This window comes from Vulpes lagopus, chromosome 15 (genome assembly GCF_018345385.1).
Source record: "Vulpes lagopus strain Blue_001 chromosome 15, ASM1834538v1, whole genome shotgun sequence".
Lineage (NCBI taxonomy): Eukaryota > Metazoa > Chordata > Mammalia > Carnivora > Canidae > Vulpes > Vulpes lagopus.
The window spans coordinates 36,701,346-36,715,568 of NC_054838.1; the positions used below are offsets into that span (position 1 = coordinate 36,701,346).

Consider the following 14,223-nt stretch of genomic DNA (forward strand, 5'->3'; position numbering starts at 1 on the left):
CTATCTATGTAAAGCACTTGGCAGATGCCATGTGAGGTGGATATGGGGACGTGCTGCCCACATTTCCTTTTTGGGACCCAAGGAGTGATTCCTTCAGCTGGGCCCTCTGGTGTCGGCCCATTTTGAGAACTTTCTTGACTGAGGAGAGCTACCTTGCCCAAAGTCACACCCTGTTCCAAAGGCAGCAGCCCAGAAGCGATGATTGATGAGTGCAGGGGGATAAAGGCCGGGCTCCCCAGCCCAACTCGGGTTGACTGTGCAGGACCACCCCAGCTCCAGAGGCACCTCATGGGCTCAGGTGAGTCTTCCTTGAGACTTCACTCAGCCCAACCTCTCTCTTGGCTTTCTCCTGCTTCCTTCCCTCCTAGAGGTGTTGATCCCAAGAGCACTCCCTAACAAGCTAATGTTCACCTCAGAGAGTGTTCCCTAGGACACCCACCTTCTGACACCGAGGATGGAGTGGGTTTACCATGTGTTGGGCCTGTGCATCATGGGCAGGCACCTGGCACTAGCACCTGGTCTTGGCAGGGATGCCCACATAGCTGGTGCTCAGCAGCAGAGGCTACTCCCCAGGCCTCACTGCCTAGCTGCCTCTCAGCACCTCCCCCCGAAGCTGTTGGGCCTGGGATGAGGCAGAGATTTAGGGGCTTGGGAAAGCTGTGAGGAAGAGGGCTGTTCTCAGCTGAGTCTTCCTCAGGCTCAAGGCAGTGGCCACTGTGGGAAAGAGTCAGAAAAGCAGTTCTCACTCCTCTTTGTGATTTATGCTGGACAGCTCTGGGCAGCCTGGCCCGCCCCTTCCTCCTTGCACAAGAGGGGCCCATGAAACTTCATGGTCCCCCTAGCCCTGGGCTCTGGCCTCACTTCTCTCCCTGCCTGCCTCTCCGACACCGCAGTTCAACATTCAGCTTTCTGGCTGGGAAACCACGGAAAGTCATCCTTTATCCTGTGACTTGATTCAGAAGCTCCTCTGAACCACGTCTCCCCATCAACATCAGGGTCTAAAGATACCCATGCCTTGGAAAACTGCCACCTTAACTCAGCAGCTGGGGAGGAGGTGGCTCTGCTGCAGGGAAATGCAGAACTGGCAGGAGCAGGGAGGGAAGGCCAGGGGAGGAAGCAGTAGTGGAGCGCCTTAGTCTTCTAGTCAGGCAGGATGGTATCCCAGTATTTATATTGGGCCCAGTGAGCTCTAAGCCTTCCCCAGCTCGTGTGCTAGAAATGCCCTCGCGAAGCAGCTAGCAGATGTTTTGCATTTTCGCTTCACTCATTTGCAGAAGCAACAAGGATCTTAGTCATGAAAGCCCCTCATACTCATCCACAGAAGTCCCTGTGGCAGGAGGAGACCTGGGCATGTAGCCAGAGGCTAACAAGTTTCTACAAAGCTGCATGTTTAATATTTCAAAACTAATACAAACTTTACATTGCATATTATATCCTATTTATTATATAAAAATGTTTTCTTCATAGATTATTTGAGTAAAACTGATACTCCCGGAAGAAATGGCAGGTTTATTTCATCACTCTGCATACAACTATCACCCACCCCCAACCTCTGACTATGTACACGCTGGGGGGAAAGTACTGTTCATTCTAAGCTTTTCCTCTTACTGCAGACTGTCCCCACTATATGTCCTACTCTTTCCAAAGCCTATCTGGCCAAACGCTACTCCTTAATTCAAGGCCCTGCTCCAATGTCACCTCTCCCATGAAGTCTTCCTAGATTTCCCCTCAGGTTGAAAATAATCTCTGCCGTTTTGAATACCTTCAGCAATGTGTGCTTCATTACCCCTGACCAAGTTCCCTCTTAGTCTTTTGTGTCTCTGTCTTATTTTCCACATAAAAGTCAGCTACTTGAGAAGAAACTGTCTGATTTCCCCATCTCCCCCATGGAAACTGGCAGTGTATACTTAGTAGGTACTCAGTACATGCTGAACGTGTCTCCAGACTACTACTACTATTAATAATGATAATGATAAGGGCAATTTCACATGGGTGTGGGTCAATGTCAACCTCCGCTCTGTGGTGCATTCATGCTTGGCTCTAACCAGTCCGTGCTCTGGGCCCGGGAAAGCTGTGCAGTGTCTTGCCTTCAGTGGTGCAATGGCTCATTTTCTAGTTGGGGAGGACTCTGGTGCAGGCTGAAAGGCTTCACCTGAGCAGTAACAAAGAAAACATGATCATACCTTAATATCGTCTTCTGGCCAAGAGTTCAGCATTGTTGCAAGATGGCCTTTGTCATGAATGGTGATGAACAGCCCACTAGGAGAAACAAAACACGGACACACAGGGAAACCAGGCAGTCAGACTAGGAACAGAGCAAAGACCACAATACTGTGTATCACTGCGCCATTTCATTTTTCCCACAGACCTGGGCAAGGCAAGGCCCTGCCCTTAACAGTTTAGAGGGCCATTTCTTTCTTCCAACTTCTCTCACCATAAGGCAAGGGATTCATGGGGCCGAGGGATGTGCCCACCTGGAACCTGTGCTCACCAGTGCCTCCACTCTCCCTTCTTCCTCCTAGACCAGGCATCCAGTACCCCAGAATTCTCTGAGTGACTCTGAGGAAACCATTTTGGCCTCTTCTCCAGGTCACCCCTTCTGAGTACAGACCACACTATCGTGGGCAGACCCCTAGGCCTGGGGCTGTGACTGGAGCTTGGACATGTGGGTTGTGGTGTCCAGACACAGGTATGTGAGGCCCCAGGGCAATGGGGGGATGGAGCTGGGGATAGGAAGAGGGGAGGGCGGACAGCCATGAACCACTTTTCTCTGCAGCATTGGAGTACATGACTTCTAAATTCAAACTTGGCCTTCCAGACCAGCATGAAGATGTATCTGTAAAAGCAGGAAGGTGGAACATATTTTACTTAACAGTTTATTAGCTTGATTTAGAACTTTTATTTATGTTTGGGCCTTTGTATTGGACCTGAGTCTTCTGCCCTGGGACCAGGGTTGTGAGAATATGTATACCTGGGGTAGTTTGTGCTACTTCCTTCTTTCCCTTTTTTTCTCCAATGCACCCAGAAAAGCTCCTTTTGCTAAAGAAGCACTCACTCTGTTTTGACAATGTGAGTAGGCTGGGGAGGTGTGGGAGAACAGTTCCCCCACCCTCACCCCCAAATGCCCTGGCTTACTCAGACTTCCAAACAGTACTTTTAATGGCTTCGTGAGATGCTCGGATTTTGGATCCACTATTGACATCATGCCCTAGCCAACATGGTCAAAACCCTTGGCCCTGCAATTTGGTTTCAGCAAGTCTTCTAAAACTCCCAACCCTGCATACTCCTACTCTCTCTTCCCTGTCTGCTTCACCCAGGCAGCTAAGGGCAGGTGGAGAGAGCCTTACCACAGGGCAGACAGACTGGCTCTACTATAAATTCTCCACTGTCAACCCACATGGACTCTAAACAACCAACAGCCTTTGTTCTTTCAGTGTTTCTCTGGTCAAAATTCACTCTTTCCACTCTTTGCAAAGATATTTTCAACTGCCCTGTTCTCAAACCTTCATCTGCCTCACCTTCCCCCAACTCCCCTTGCCTCTGACGTCACATGAAGCCATGGAATGGTATCTCTTTCAGCTTCCCACCACCAAACCTGCAAACCTCTGTGTCTGCAGACAATTCCTTCATTTCTTCTGTTCCAATGAATATTATAAAGTCTTTTTTTTTAAATTTTTATTTATTTATGATAGTCACACACAGAGAGAGAGAGAGAGAGGCAGAGACACAGGCAGAGAGAGAAGCAGGCTCCATGCACTGGGAGCCCGACGTGGGATTCGATCCCGGGTCTCCAGGATTGCGCCCTGGGCCAAAGGCAGGCGCCAAACCGCTGCGCCACCCAGGGATCCCTATAAAGTCTTAATTTTACTCTTCTTGCTCTCCTCTAGATTTTCCATTAGCTTCCCATAAGCCACAAAATATCTCCAAGTCTCTATCATCTTAAAGACTTCTGGCTTTTGCAGAACACCTGGGTGGCTCAGCAGTTGAGCGTCTGCCTTAGGCTCAGAGTGTGATCCTGGAGTCCCGGGATCGAGTCCCATGTCAGACTCCCTGCATGGAGCTTGCTTCTTCCTCTGCCTATGTCTCTGTCTCTCATTAAAAAAAAAAAAAAAAAAAAAAGACTTCTGGCTTTTGTTAGTGACAGTCTCTTGGACAGAGTAAATGTTCTGCTGATAACGATAGTAAAACTGTTACTTAAAAATTTTTTTAAAAAATTATTTATTTGAGAGAGAGAGTGCACAAGCCAAGGGAGGGGCAGAGGAAGAGGAACAAGCAGACTCCCTGCTGAAGGCAGCTGGATGTGAGGCTCTCTGAGAACACGACATGAGCCAAAGTGAGATGCTTAACTCACTGATCACACAGGCACCTAAAATTGTTATTTAAAAAATTTTTAATTTAAATTCTATTAATTAACATACAACATATTAATAGTTTCAGAGGTAGAGTTCAGATGCATTTAACACCCAATGCTCATTACATCAAGTGCCCTCCTTAATGCTCACCACCCAGTTACCCCATCCTTCCACCCACTTCCCCTCTGGCAACCCTGTTTCTTTCCTAGAATTCAAACAGGCACCCCTCTGTTTTGTTTCTTAAATTGCACACATGAGTGAAATCATATAATTGTCTTTCTCTGATTGGTTTATTTTGCTTAGCATAATACCCTCTAGTTCCATCCATGTTATTGCAAATGGTAAGATTTCATTCTTTTTTGATGGCTGAGTAATATTCCTTTGTATAGATATATCACATCTTTTTTTTTTTTTATTGGAGTTCAATTTGCCAACATATAGAATAACACCCAGTGCTCATCCCATCAAGTGCCCCCCTCAGTGCCCATCACCCAGTCACCCCCACCCCCCGCCCACCTCCCTTTCCACCACCCCTTGTTCATTTCCCAGAGTTAGGAGTCTCCCATGTTCTGTCTCCCTCTCTGATATTTCCCACTCATTTTCTCTCCTTTCCCCTTTATTCCCTTTCACTATTTTTTATATTCCCCAAATGAACGAGACCATATAATGTTTGTCCTTCTCCGATTGACTTATTTCACTCAGCATAATACCCTCCAGTTCCATCCACATCGAAGCAAATGGTGGGTATTTGTAGTTTCTAATGGCTGAGTAATATTCCATTGTATACAAAGACCACAGCGTCTTTACCCATTCATCTTTTGATGGACACCGAGGCTCCTTCCACAGTTTGGCTATTGTGGACATTGCTGCTAGAAACATCGGGGTGCAGGTGTCCCGGCGTTTCACTGCATCTGTATCTTTGGGGTAAATCCCCAGGAGTGCAATTGCTGGGTCGTAGGGCAGGTCTATTTTTAACTCTTTGAGGAACCTCCACACAGTTTTCCAGAGTGGCTGCACCAGTTCACATTCCCACCAACAGTGTAAGAGGGTTTCCCCTTTCTCCACATCCTCTCCAACATTTGTGGTTTCCTGCCTTGTTAATTTTCCCCATTCTCACTGGTGTGAGGTGGTATCTCATTGTGGTTTTGATTTGTATTTCCCTGATGGCAAGTGATGCAGAGCATTTTCTCATGTGCATGTTGGCCATGTCTGTGTCTCCCTCTGTGAGATTTCTGTTCATGTCTTTTGTCCATTTCATGATTGGATTGTTTGTTTCTTTGGTGTTGAGTTTAATAAGTTCTTTATAGATCTTGGAAACTAGCCCTTTATCTGATATGTCATTTGCAAATATCTTCTCCCATTCTGGAGGTTGTCTTTTAGTTTTGTTAACTGTTTCTTTTGCTGTGCAAAAGCTTCTTATCTTGATGAAGTCCCAATAATTCATTTTTGCTTTTGTTTCTCTTGCCTTCATGCATGTATCTTGCAAGAAGTTGCTGTGGCCAAGTTCAAAAAGGGTGTTGCCTGTGTTCTCCTCTAGGATTTTGATGGATTCTTGTCTCACATTTAGATCTTTCATCCATTTTATCTTTGTGTGTGGTGTAAGAGAATGGTCCAGTTTCATTCTTCTGCATGTGGCTGTCCAATTTTCCCAGCACCATTTATTGAAGAGACTTTTTTCCAGTGGATAGTCTTTCCTACTTTGTCGAATATTAGTTGACCATAAGGTTGAGGGTCCACTTCTGGATTCTCTATTCTGTTCCATTGATCTTTGTGTCTGTTTTTGTGCCAGTACCACACTGTCTTGATGACCACAGCTTTGTAGTACAACCTGAAATCTGGCATTGTGATGCCCCCAGCTATGGTTTTCCCACATCTTCTTTATCCATTCATCTGTCCATGGACATCTGAGCTCTTTCCATAATTTGGCTATTGTAGACATTGCTGCTATAAGCATTTGGGTGCAGGTGCCCCTTTGCGTCACTATGTTTGTATCTTTTGGGTAAATACCTCGTAGTGCAATGGCTGGGTTGTAGGGTAGCTTTATTTAACTTCTTGAGGAACCTCCATACCATTTTCCAGAGTGGCTGCACCAGTTTGCATTCCCAACAGTGTAAGAGGGTTCCCCTTTCTATTTGTCCTGTGTCCTGAGTTGCTAATTTTAGCTATTCTGACCTGTGTGAGGTGGCATCTCACTGTGGTTTTGATTTATATTTCCCTGTTGACAAGTGATGTGGAACAGTTTTTCATGTGTCTATTACTCATTTGCATGCCTTCTTCAGAGAAATGTTTGTTCATGTCTTCTGCCCATTCTTCTTTTTTTTAAAGATTTTATTCATTTATTCATGAGAGACAGACACACACACACACACACAGAGAGAGAGAGAGAGAGAGAGAGAGAGAGAGAGAGAGGCAGAGACAGAAACAGGCTCCATGCAGGGAACCTGACGTGGGACTTGATCCTGGGTCTCCAGGATCACGGCCTGGACTGAAGGCGGCACTAAACCACTGAGCCACCGGGGCTGCCCTTCTGCCCATTTTTTGACTGGAATTTCTTGTTTTTTGGGTGTTGAGTTTGATAAGTTCTTTATAGCTCTTGGATACTAGCTCTTTATCTGATAAGACATTTGCAAATATCTTCTCCCATTCTGTCAGTTGTCTTTTGGTTTTGTTGACTGTTTTTGCTGGGCAAAAGCTTTTTTATATTGATGAAGTCCCAATACTTCATTTTGGTTTTTGTTTCCCTTGCCTTTGGAGATGTATCTAGCAAGGGGTTGCTATAGCTGAGGTCAAAGAGTTTTGCTCACAATATGTTCTTATAATTGTCTTTATTTCTTCAGTGTTGGTTGTGATCTCTCTTCTTTCATTTATGATTTTATTTATTAGGGTCCTTTCTCTTTTCTTTAAGTCTGGTTAGGGGTTTACTGATCTTATTAATTCTTTGAAAGAACCAGTTCCTGGTTTCATTGATCTGTTCTGTTCTTCTGGTTTCTATCTCATTGATTTCTGCTCTAATATTTATTATTCTTTTTCTCCTGATGGATTTAGGCTCCATTTGCTGTTCTTTCTCTAGCTCCTTTAGGTGTGTATTTGAGACTTTTCTTGGTTTTTGAGGAAGGCTTGCATTGCTATACATTTCCTTCTTAGGACTGCATTTGTTGCATCCCAAAGGTTCTGAACTGTTGTATTTTCATTTTCATTCACTCCCATGAATTTTTAAAATTCTCCTTTAATTGCCTGGTGACTCATTCATTAGTAGGATGCTCTCTAACCTCCATGTACTCCTTCCAAATTTCTTTTGTGATTGAATTCAAGTTTTAAAGCATTGTGGTCTGTGAATATGCAGGGAATAATCCTAATCTTTTGGTACCAGTTAAGACCTGATTTATGACCCAGTATGTCATCTATTCTGGAGAATGTTCCTGTGCACTCAAGAAGAATGTGTATTCTGTTGCTTTACAATGAAATGTTCTGAATATATCTGTGAAGTCCATCTGGTCCAGTGTGTCATTCAAAGACCTTGTTTTCTTGCTTAGATTATCTCTCTATTGCTGTGAGTAGGGTGTTAAAGTCCTCTACTATTATTGTATTATTATCGATGTGTTTCCTTAATTTTGTTATTAATTGGTTTATATATTTGCGTGCTCCCAAGTTAGGGACAGAAATATCTATAATTGTTAGATCTTGTTGGGTAGACCCTGATATAGTGTTCCTCTTCATCTCTTCTTATAGTCCTTGGTTTAAAATTTAGTTTGTCTGATATAAGGATTGCTACCTCAGCTTTCTTTTGATGTCAATTAGCAATAAAATGGTTCTCCAAGCCCTCACTATAAATCTGGATATGTCTTTGGGTCTAAAACGAGTCTCTTGTAGACAGCATATCAATGGATCTTGTTTTTTTATCCATCTGATACTCTGTGTCTTTTGATCGGAGCATTTAGCCCATTTATATTTAGAGTAATTATTGAAAGATAAGAGTTTAGTGCCATTGTATTACCTGTAAATTCACTGTTTCTGTAGATTGTTTCTGTTTCTAACTGGTCTTTGTTACTTTTGGGCTCTCTTTTCACTTAGCAGATCCCCTTTAATATTTAATATTTCTTCTATATATTCTTAAAGATTGTATTTCTTAAATATTATTATATAATATTTCTTATAAAGCAGCAGGGCTGGTTTAGTGATCACAAATTCTCTTAGTTTCTGTTTGTCCTGGAAGCTATCTCTCCTTCTATTTTGAATTATATCCTTGCTGGATATAGTATTCTTGGATGCATATATTTCCCATTTAGTACCTTGAATATATCATGCCTGTCCTTTCTGGCCTGCCAAGTCTCTGTGGACAGGTCTGCTTCCAGCCTTATGTTTCTACACTTTAAGGTTAAGGACCTCTTGTCCCAAGCTGCTTTCAGGATTTTCTCGTTATCTCTGAAACTTGCAAGCTTCACTATTATATGTCAAGGTGCTGACCTATTTTTATGGATTTTGAGGGGGCTTCTCTGCCTCCTGAACTTGAATCTCTGTTTCCTTTCCCAGACTAGGGAAGTTCTCAGCTATAATTTGTTCAAATAATCCTTCTGCCACTCTCTCTTTCTTTTTCCTCTTCCTCTGGGACCCCAATTATTCTCATATTGTTTCACTTTATGGTATTGCTGATCTCTTGATTCCTCCCCTCATGATCCAGTAAGTTATGTTTTTTTTTTTTTAGTTATGTTTTTCTTAACTTATTTTCCATCATTTTATCTTCTATATCACTCAGCACTTAGAGGCTCCATTTTTTATTGCATCTCAGAAATAGCCTTTTTAATTTTGACCTGATTATAGTTCTTTTATTTCTCCAGTAAGAGATTTGCTAGTGTCTTTTATGCTTTTTTCAAGGCCACCTAGTATCTTTATAATCAATGTTTTGAATTCTTGTTCTTAATCTTACTTACATCCATATTTATTAGATCCCTGGCTGTGAGTACTGCCTCTTGTTCTCTTTTTTGGGGTGAGGTCTTCTGTCTTCTCATTATGTCCAGAAAAGAATAGATGAAAAAGAAGGAAAATACAAATATAACAACAACACCAGAAAAATATACACTACACAGATCAGAAGAGAACAGAAACCAAAAAGAAAAGAAAAAAAATGAGAACAAAATCAAATAAGAAGTAGAACAGAAGAGAACAATAAACTGGAGTCTGAGTGTATTTTGGTCTGTTAGAAGAAACCAGACCTCAGAATAGACAAGAAACACAACCTTATATATGAACAAAAATGCAGTTGAATACAATGAAAGGAAACAAAAAATGAAAACTACAAACTGTAAGTGAAAAAAATGAAAATTTAAAAAGACAAAAAAAAATTGATAACAGTTGAAAAGGATAATAAAATAGAAAACCGAAGGACTAAAGAATAATAACTATATCAGAAAAATATATACTACTCTAATCAGAAGAGACAGAAACCAAACAGAAAAAGGGAAAAATGAGAATAATATCAGACAAGAAGTTGAACAGACAATAAATTAGATTCTAGGTATATTTTGGGTTGTCAGAGGATACTATATCCCAAAATAGGTAAGAAAGAAAAACTTACATATATACAAAAATGAAGCTGCACAGAATGAAAGGGAGCCAAAAATTAAATATATATATGTAAACCATAAGTGAAAAAATGAAAATGAAAAAAGACTTAAGAATTGATATAACAAGAAAATAACTGAAAAGGATAATAAAATAGGAAACTGAAGGACTGAAGAATAAGAAAAACTACGAATGCTATGTACTTCTTTCTCCAAGAGCTGGAGTTTACAGTTCTGAGTGATGTGTAACCTCTGCGCTGGTTCCCAGGTGCGGTTCGGGGAGCGTGCACCGGCCTTGCCGGGGTGGGGGTGAGGGTGGGTGGGGGCCTCGGGTGCTGGTGGTACCCCGGCGGGCGGGGGATGAAGATGGCTGTGCCCGGCTCTCCAGCCCGGAGCTCTCTTCTCATGGAAAACAGTCCCTCGGGGCTCCGGCTTGCCGTCTGCGCTGTGCTCACCCAGCCGGTGGCTGAGCATTTTATCCTGGACACGCGGCCCGTTTCCCACTCTCCACACTGTACAGGCCCAGGTGGCCTGCGTCTGTGCCAGTGCTCCCGGCGGCGGGGTCTTGCCCTGGTTCCTGGTTCTGCCTCCCGCTGGGCCCGCTCGGGGCCCTGGCCACACCGGGCCTGGGTTCACGGTTTAGGGCAGCACCGCTGTGCCTTCTGTGACCCCGGGGGTCCCCAGACCACCCGAGACCACGCCCTGCTTTGCCTCCTGAGTGCTTTTCAGGCAAGGACATCCCTCCCCGGCGCAGACCTATTGAAGTTCCTATTTTGTGCTTCGCTGCTCTATCACTTTCCCCGCACCAGGCTTAGGGGGCTCCCTCCCCAGCGGGCGGTTTCCCCCATGCATCCCCTCAGATTCAGGGCTCCGTACCTCCTGTCTTGCAGAACGTGGTTGCTTTTAGCAATTCTTTTCTCCTATCACCAGGCTGATTTTGCAGGTGCTCAGAATGATTTGATAACTATCTAGCTGATTTCCAGGGACCAGATGAAACCAAGGAGCCCCTATTCCTCTGCCATCTTACCTCAACTCTGAACTGTTATTTTTTTTAAAAAACAATTATATTACTGTTACATTTAGAGTATATAAAACACACATATGTTTTAATGGAGGTTGGCCAAAAGCAGGCAGAAACTGAAGGGGAATTTACCTTTGAAAGCAGGAATTATACCTCTGGGGATTTATGAATTTGCAGCTCTTTGTCTGAGGGGAGTCTAACCTGCAAGTAACTTAGAGCAGCAGGGAGCCAAAGCCTTACTAGCTTGAGGTGCCAGAGAAGGGAGCTGGGGCTGAAAGAACAGCCAGGAAGTGAAAGGGGGCATTCTGGAAGGGAAGAAGCTGCAGCAAGAATGAACTCTCAGGTCTGTGTATAAAAGCCCACATTATTGACCTGCTGACCATCACCTGTGCACAGATGAGGGCCTGATAAAGAAGCGGTGGCTGGCAGCTGCAAACACTGAACAGAGATTTCAGTTGCTGCCGATCGGGAGAGAGAGGGTTGTACACAGAGGTCCTTTATAACATTCTACTTACTCCATGCATGCTAGACATGTTCCATAATTAAAAAAAAATTAAACACAATAAACCAACAAACCCACCACAGAACCCCCAACTATTTTTGGCTTCCACATTCCTTGCCAATACTGTTCCTTCTCTCTCCTCCCTTCCATAGCCAAACTTCTTAGATATGGTGTCTACACTACATACCTCCAGTTTTTGACTCCCCCTGCAGGACGCCTTCTCTCAGGATCAGGCTGCCGAAGCTGCACTTGCGAAGGCTAACAATGACTTGAAGGCTAACAATGACTTCCACGTCCCAAATACAATAGGGATTTTTAGTCTTCACTGCGTTTGGCTTGTCAGTAGCCTGTGCCACTTCTACATACTTCCGCCCCAACCTTCAGCCTCTGTGACTCTGCTCCTGAGTTTTCCTCTTACTTCTGGCTGCTTGAAGTTCTTTGTCTTTTATGCAGGGTCATCCTGCTGTTAGGTGTTATAGTTCCTCAAAAACTCGTACCATTCCACTTTCCTTTCCCTCTGTTATCTCATCAGGGTCCCAGGCTTTGGGTCAGTAACTCTCAAATATCAGCAGACCAGAGTTTCTTACCTTTGGTGCTGACATTTGGGTTGATTTTTTTTGCTGTGAGAAGTGAGGTCCTGTGCCTTGCAGGACATTTGGCAGTATCTGTGTTCTCTACCGACTATACCAATAGCACCCTATTTTTGCGACAACCAAAAATATCTCCAGACGTTGGTAAATGTCTTCTGGGAGGCACCACCCCTGCTTTTAGAGCCATTTTTCTCAACCTTTATATATATATATATTTTTTTTTTAAATAAAGTCTTTTTTTAAATTTTTATTTATTTATGATAGTCACACACAGAGAGAGAGAGGGGCAGAGACATAGGCAGAGGGAGAAGCAGGCTCCATGCACTGGGAGCCCGATGTGGGATTCGATCCGGGGTCTCCAGGATCACGCCCTGGGCCAAAGGCAGGCGCTAAACCACTGCGCCACCCAGGGATCCCTCAACCTTTATATTTAACTGCCTACCTGACATTTCCCTTTGCATGTCTCAAAGGTATGTCAAACACAATAGGTCCTAAACCAAGTCTGTGATCCTAATCCACCACCATGACTCAGAGACCCACGACAAACTTGATTCTCTTCCCTTCCTCCTTCTCTCAGTGACTGTTATCCCCCACTCCATATTCCTATTCAGTCCATACATCTAGTTTAACAAGAACAAAACCCTGGAATCAACCCTCTCTCCTTTAATATAACCCAATGACAAGTCCTTCAATTCTACCTCCTTCCTCTTTTTTTTTTTTTTTTTTTTAAGATTTTGCTTATTTGACAGAGAGAGAGAGAGTGAGTGAGAGCAGTGGGGAGGGACAGAAGGAGAGGGAGAAGCAGACTCCCTGATGAACAGGGAGCCTGATGCAGAGCTTGATCTGGAACCCTGGGATCATGACCTAAGCCAAAGTCAGATGCTTAACTGACTGAGCCACCCAGGCACCCCTAAATATCTACTTTTTTAATAAGTGCAGAAGTGAGCACGTGAACTTGATGATGGCTGAAGGTTGAGGGATGAGGATGAAAGGTGTTGAATAAAGTTGGAGTGAAGTGTGACGTTGTAAATGCTCAAGGGGTCATCTACACTGGGTGGCGCTGGGCTGAGTTAGACTTTGTCTTGTGGCTTAGACCAGGGAAATGCACATACGAAGGCAGGTGGACAGGCCTGGGAAGAAGAAAATCCCAGAGCCTAAGTCTTGGGGGATGCAGGGCTCTTTCCATCACACTAATGGAGGGCAACCTGGTGTTTGAATTACCTTATTTATAAGGTTTGAGAACAGTTCCAGGCATTTGCTGTCCCATTCTGAAATGACCAAGGGGCGCTCTGTTGTATTGATCAAGACGAAAACAAAGCACCGATTAGCATCTTGGAATTTGTTTTTAAGAATCACCTTTAGGAAATTTGAGTTTGGAAAATTGCACTCTGTTGGTAATAATGAACTTCAAGTACTGCCCTGGATGAGAAAAGCAGCCACACACAGGCTTCCTGAAGTTTAAATAAGGGTATTTGCCAGGGCATCTTGGTGGCTCAGTGGTTAAGTGTCTGCCTTCGGCTCAGGTCGTGATCCTCAGGGTCCTGGGATCGAGTCCTGCATCAAGCTCCCTGCAGAGAGCCTGTTTTTCCCTCTGCCTGTGTCTCTGCCTCTCTTTAAAGATAAAATCTTAAAAAAAAAAAAAAAAAAGATAGGGATATTTGCCTTGGTGGCAGTAGAAAGGTAAATTGGTCCAGGGGAGTCTCTAAGTCTGAAACTTTTAAAGAACCACCTTCTCCACCTCCCAAACCAGCCATTACTCTGAGGCCCTGTCAGGGGTGTATTTCTGCCAGTTTTTACTTTCCCACAGCTGCGATTCTAATGTCCATAAGTGATTTCCCTCCAAGGTTGTGTAGAGCTAGTCACATGGAACAATAATACCAACAGGATGCCAATTCTTTCAAGCTGGAAGAACTGAGTTCCAGCCCCAGGCTCACTAATGACTCACTGAGTGACCTTGGGGAAGTCATTTACCCACGTTAATTAATCCCAGTGACGCATTCCTGGCCCCTTGGAACTCTTAACTTGACTCTGTTCTGGAAATGTCCCTCACCCAAACAATTCTGGTTCTCAACACTCCCCTGATAAGATAGAGGCTTAGTAGTGATACTTAACAAAAAGCTCACATATTAAAGGGTACGATCCTTGCACTATTCTAGATCTTAGCAAAGCTCTTGTGTAATTAAGTCTAAATACAGGAAAA

The 14,223-nt window shown here is 43.8% G+C and overlaps 1 protein-coding gene across 4 annotated transcripts in view; it reads right to left on the reverse strand.

Annotated features, from left to right (window-relative positions):
- The window catches only part of ME3 (malic enzyme 3), a 187,954-nt gene that overhangs the window by 60,952 nt on the left and 112,779 nt on the right, over positions 1–14,223 (reverse strand). For all 4 annotated transcript variants that reach the window (XM_041729700.1, XM_041729703.1, XM_041729702.1 and 1 more), the window contains one exon: positions 2,184–2,259. In XM_041729700.1, coding sequence (XP_041585634.1) covers positions 2,184–2,259 — 76 coding nt within the window. The remainder of the gene's footprint in view (positions 1–2,183; positions 2,260–14,223) is intronic.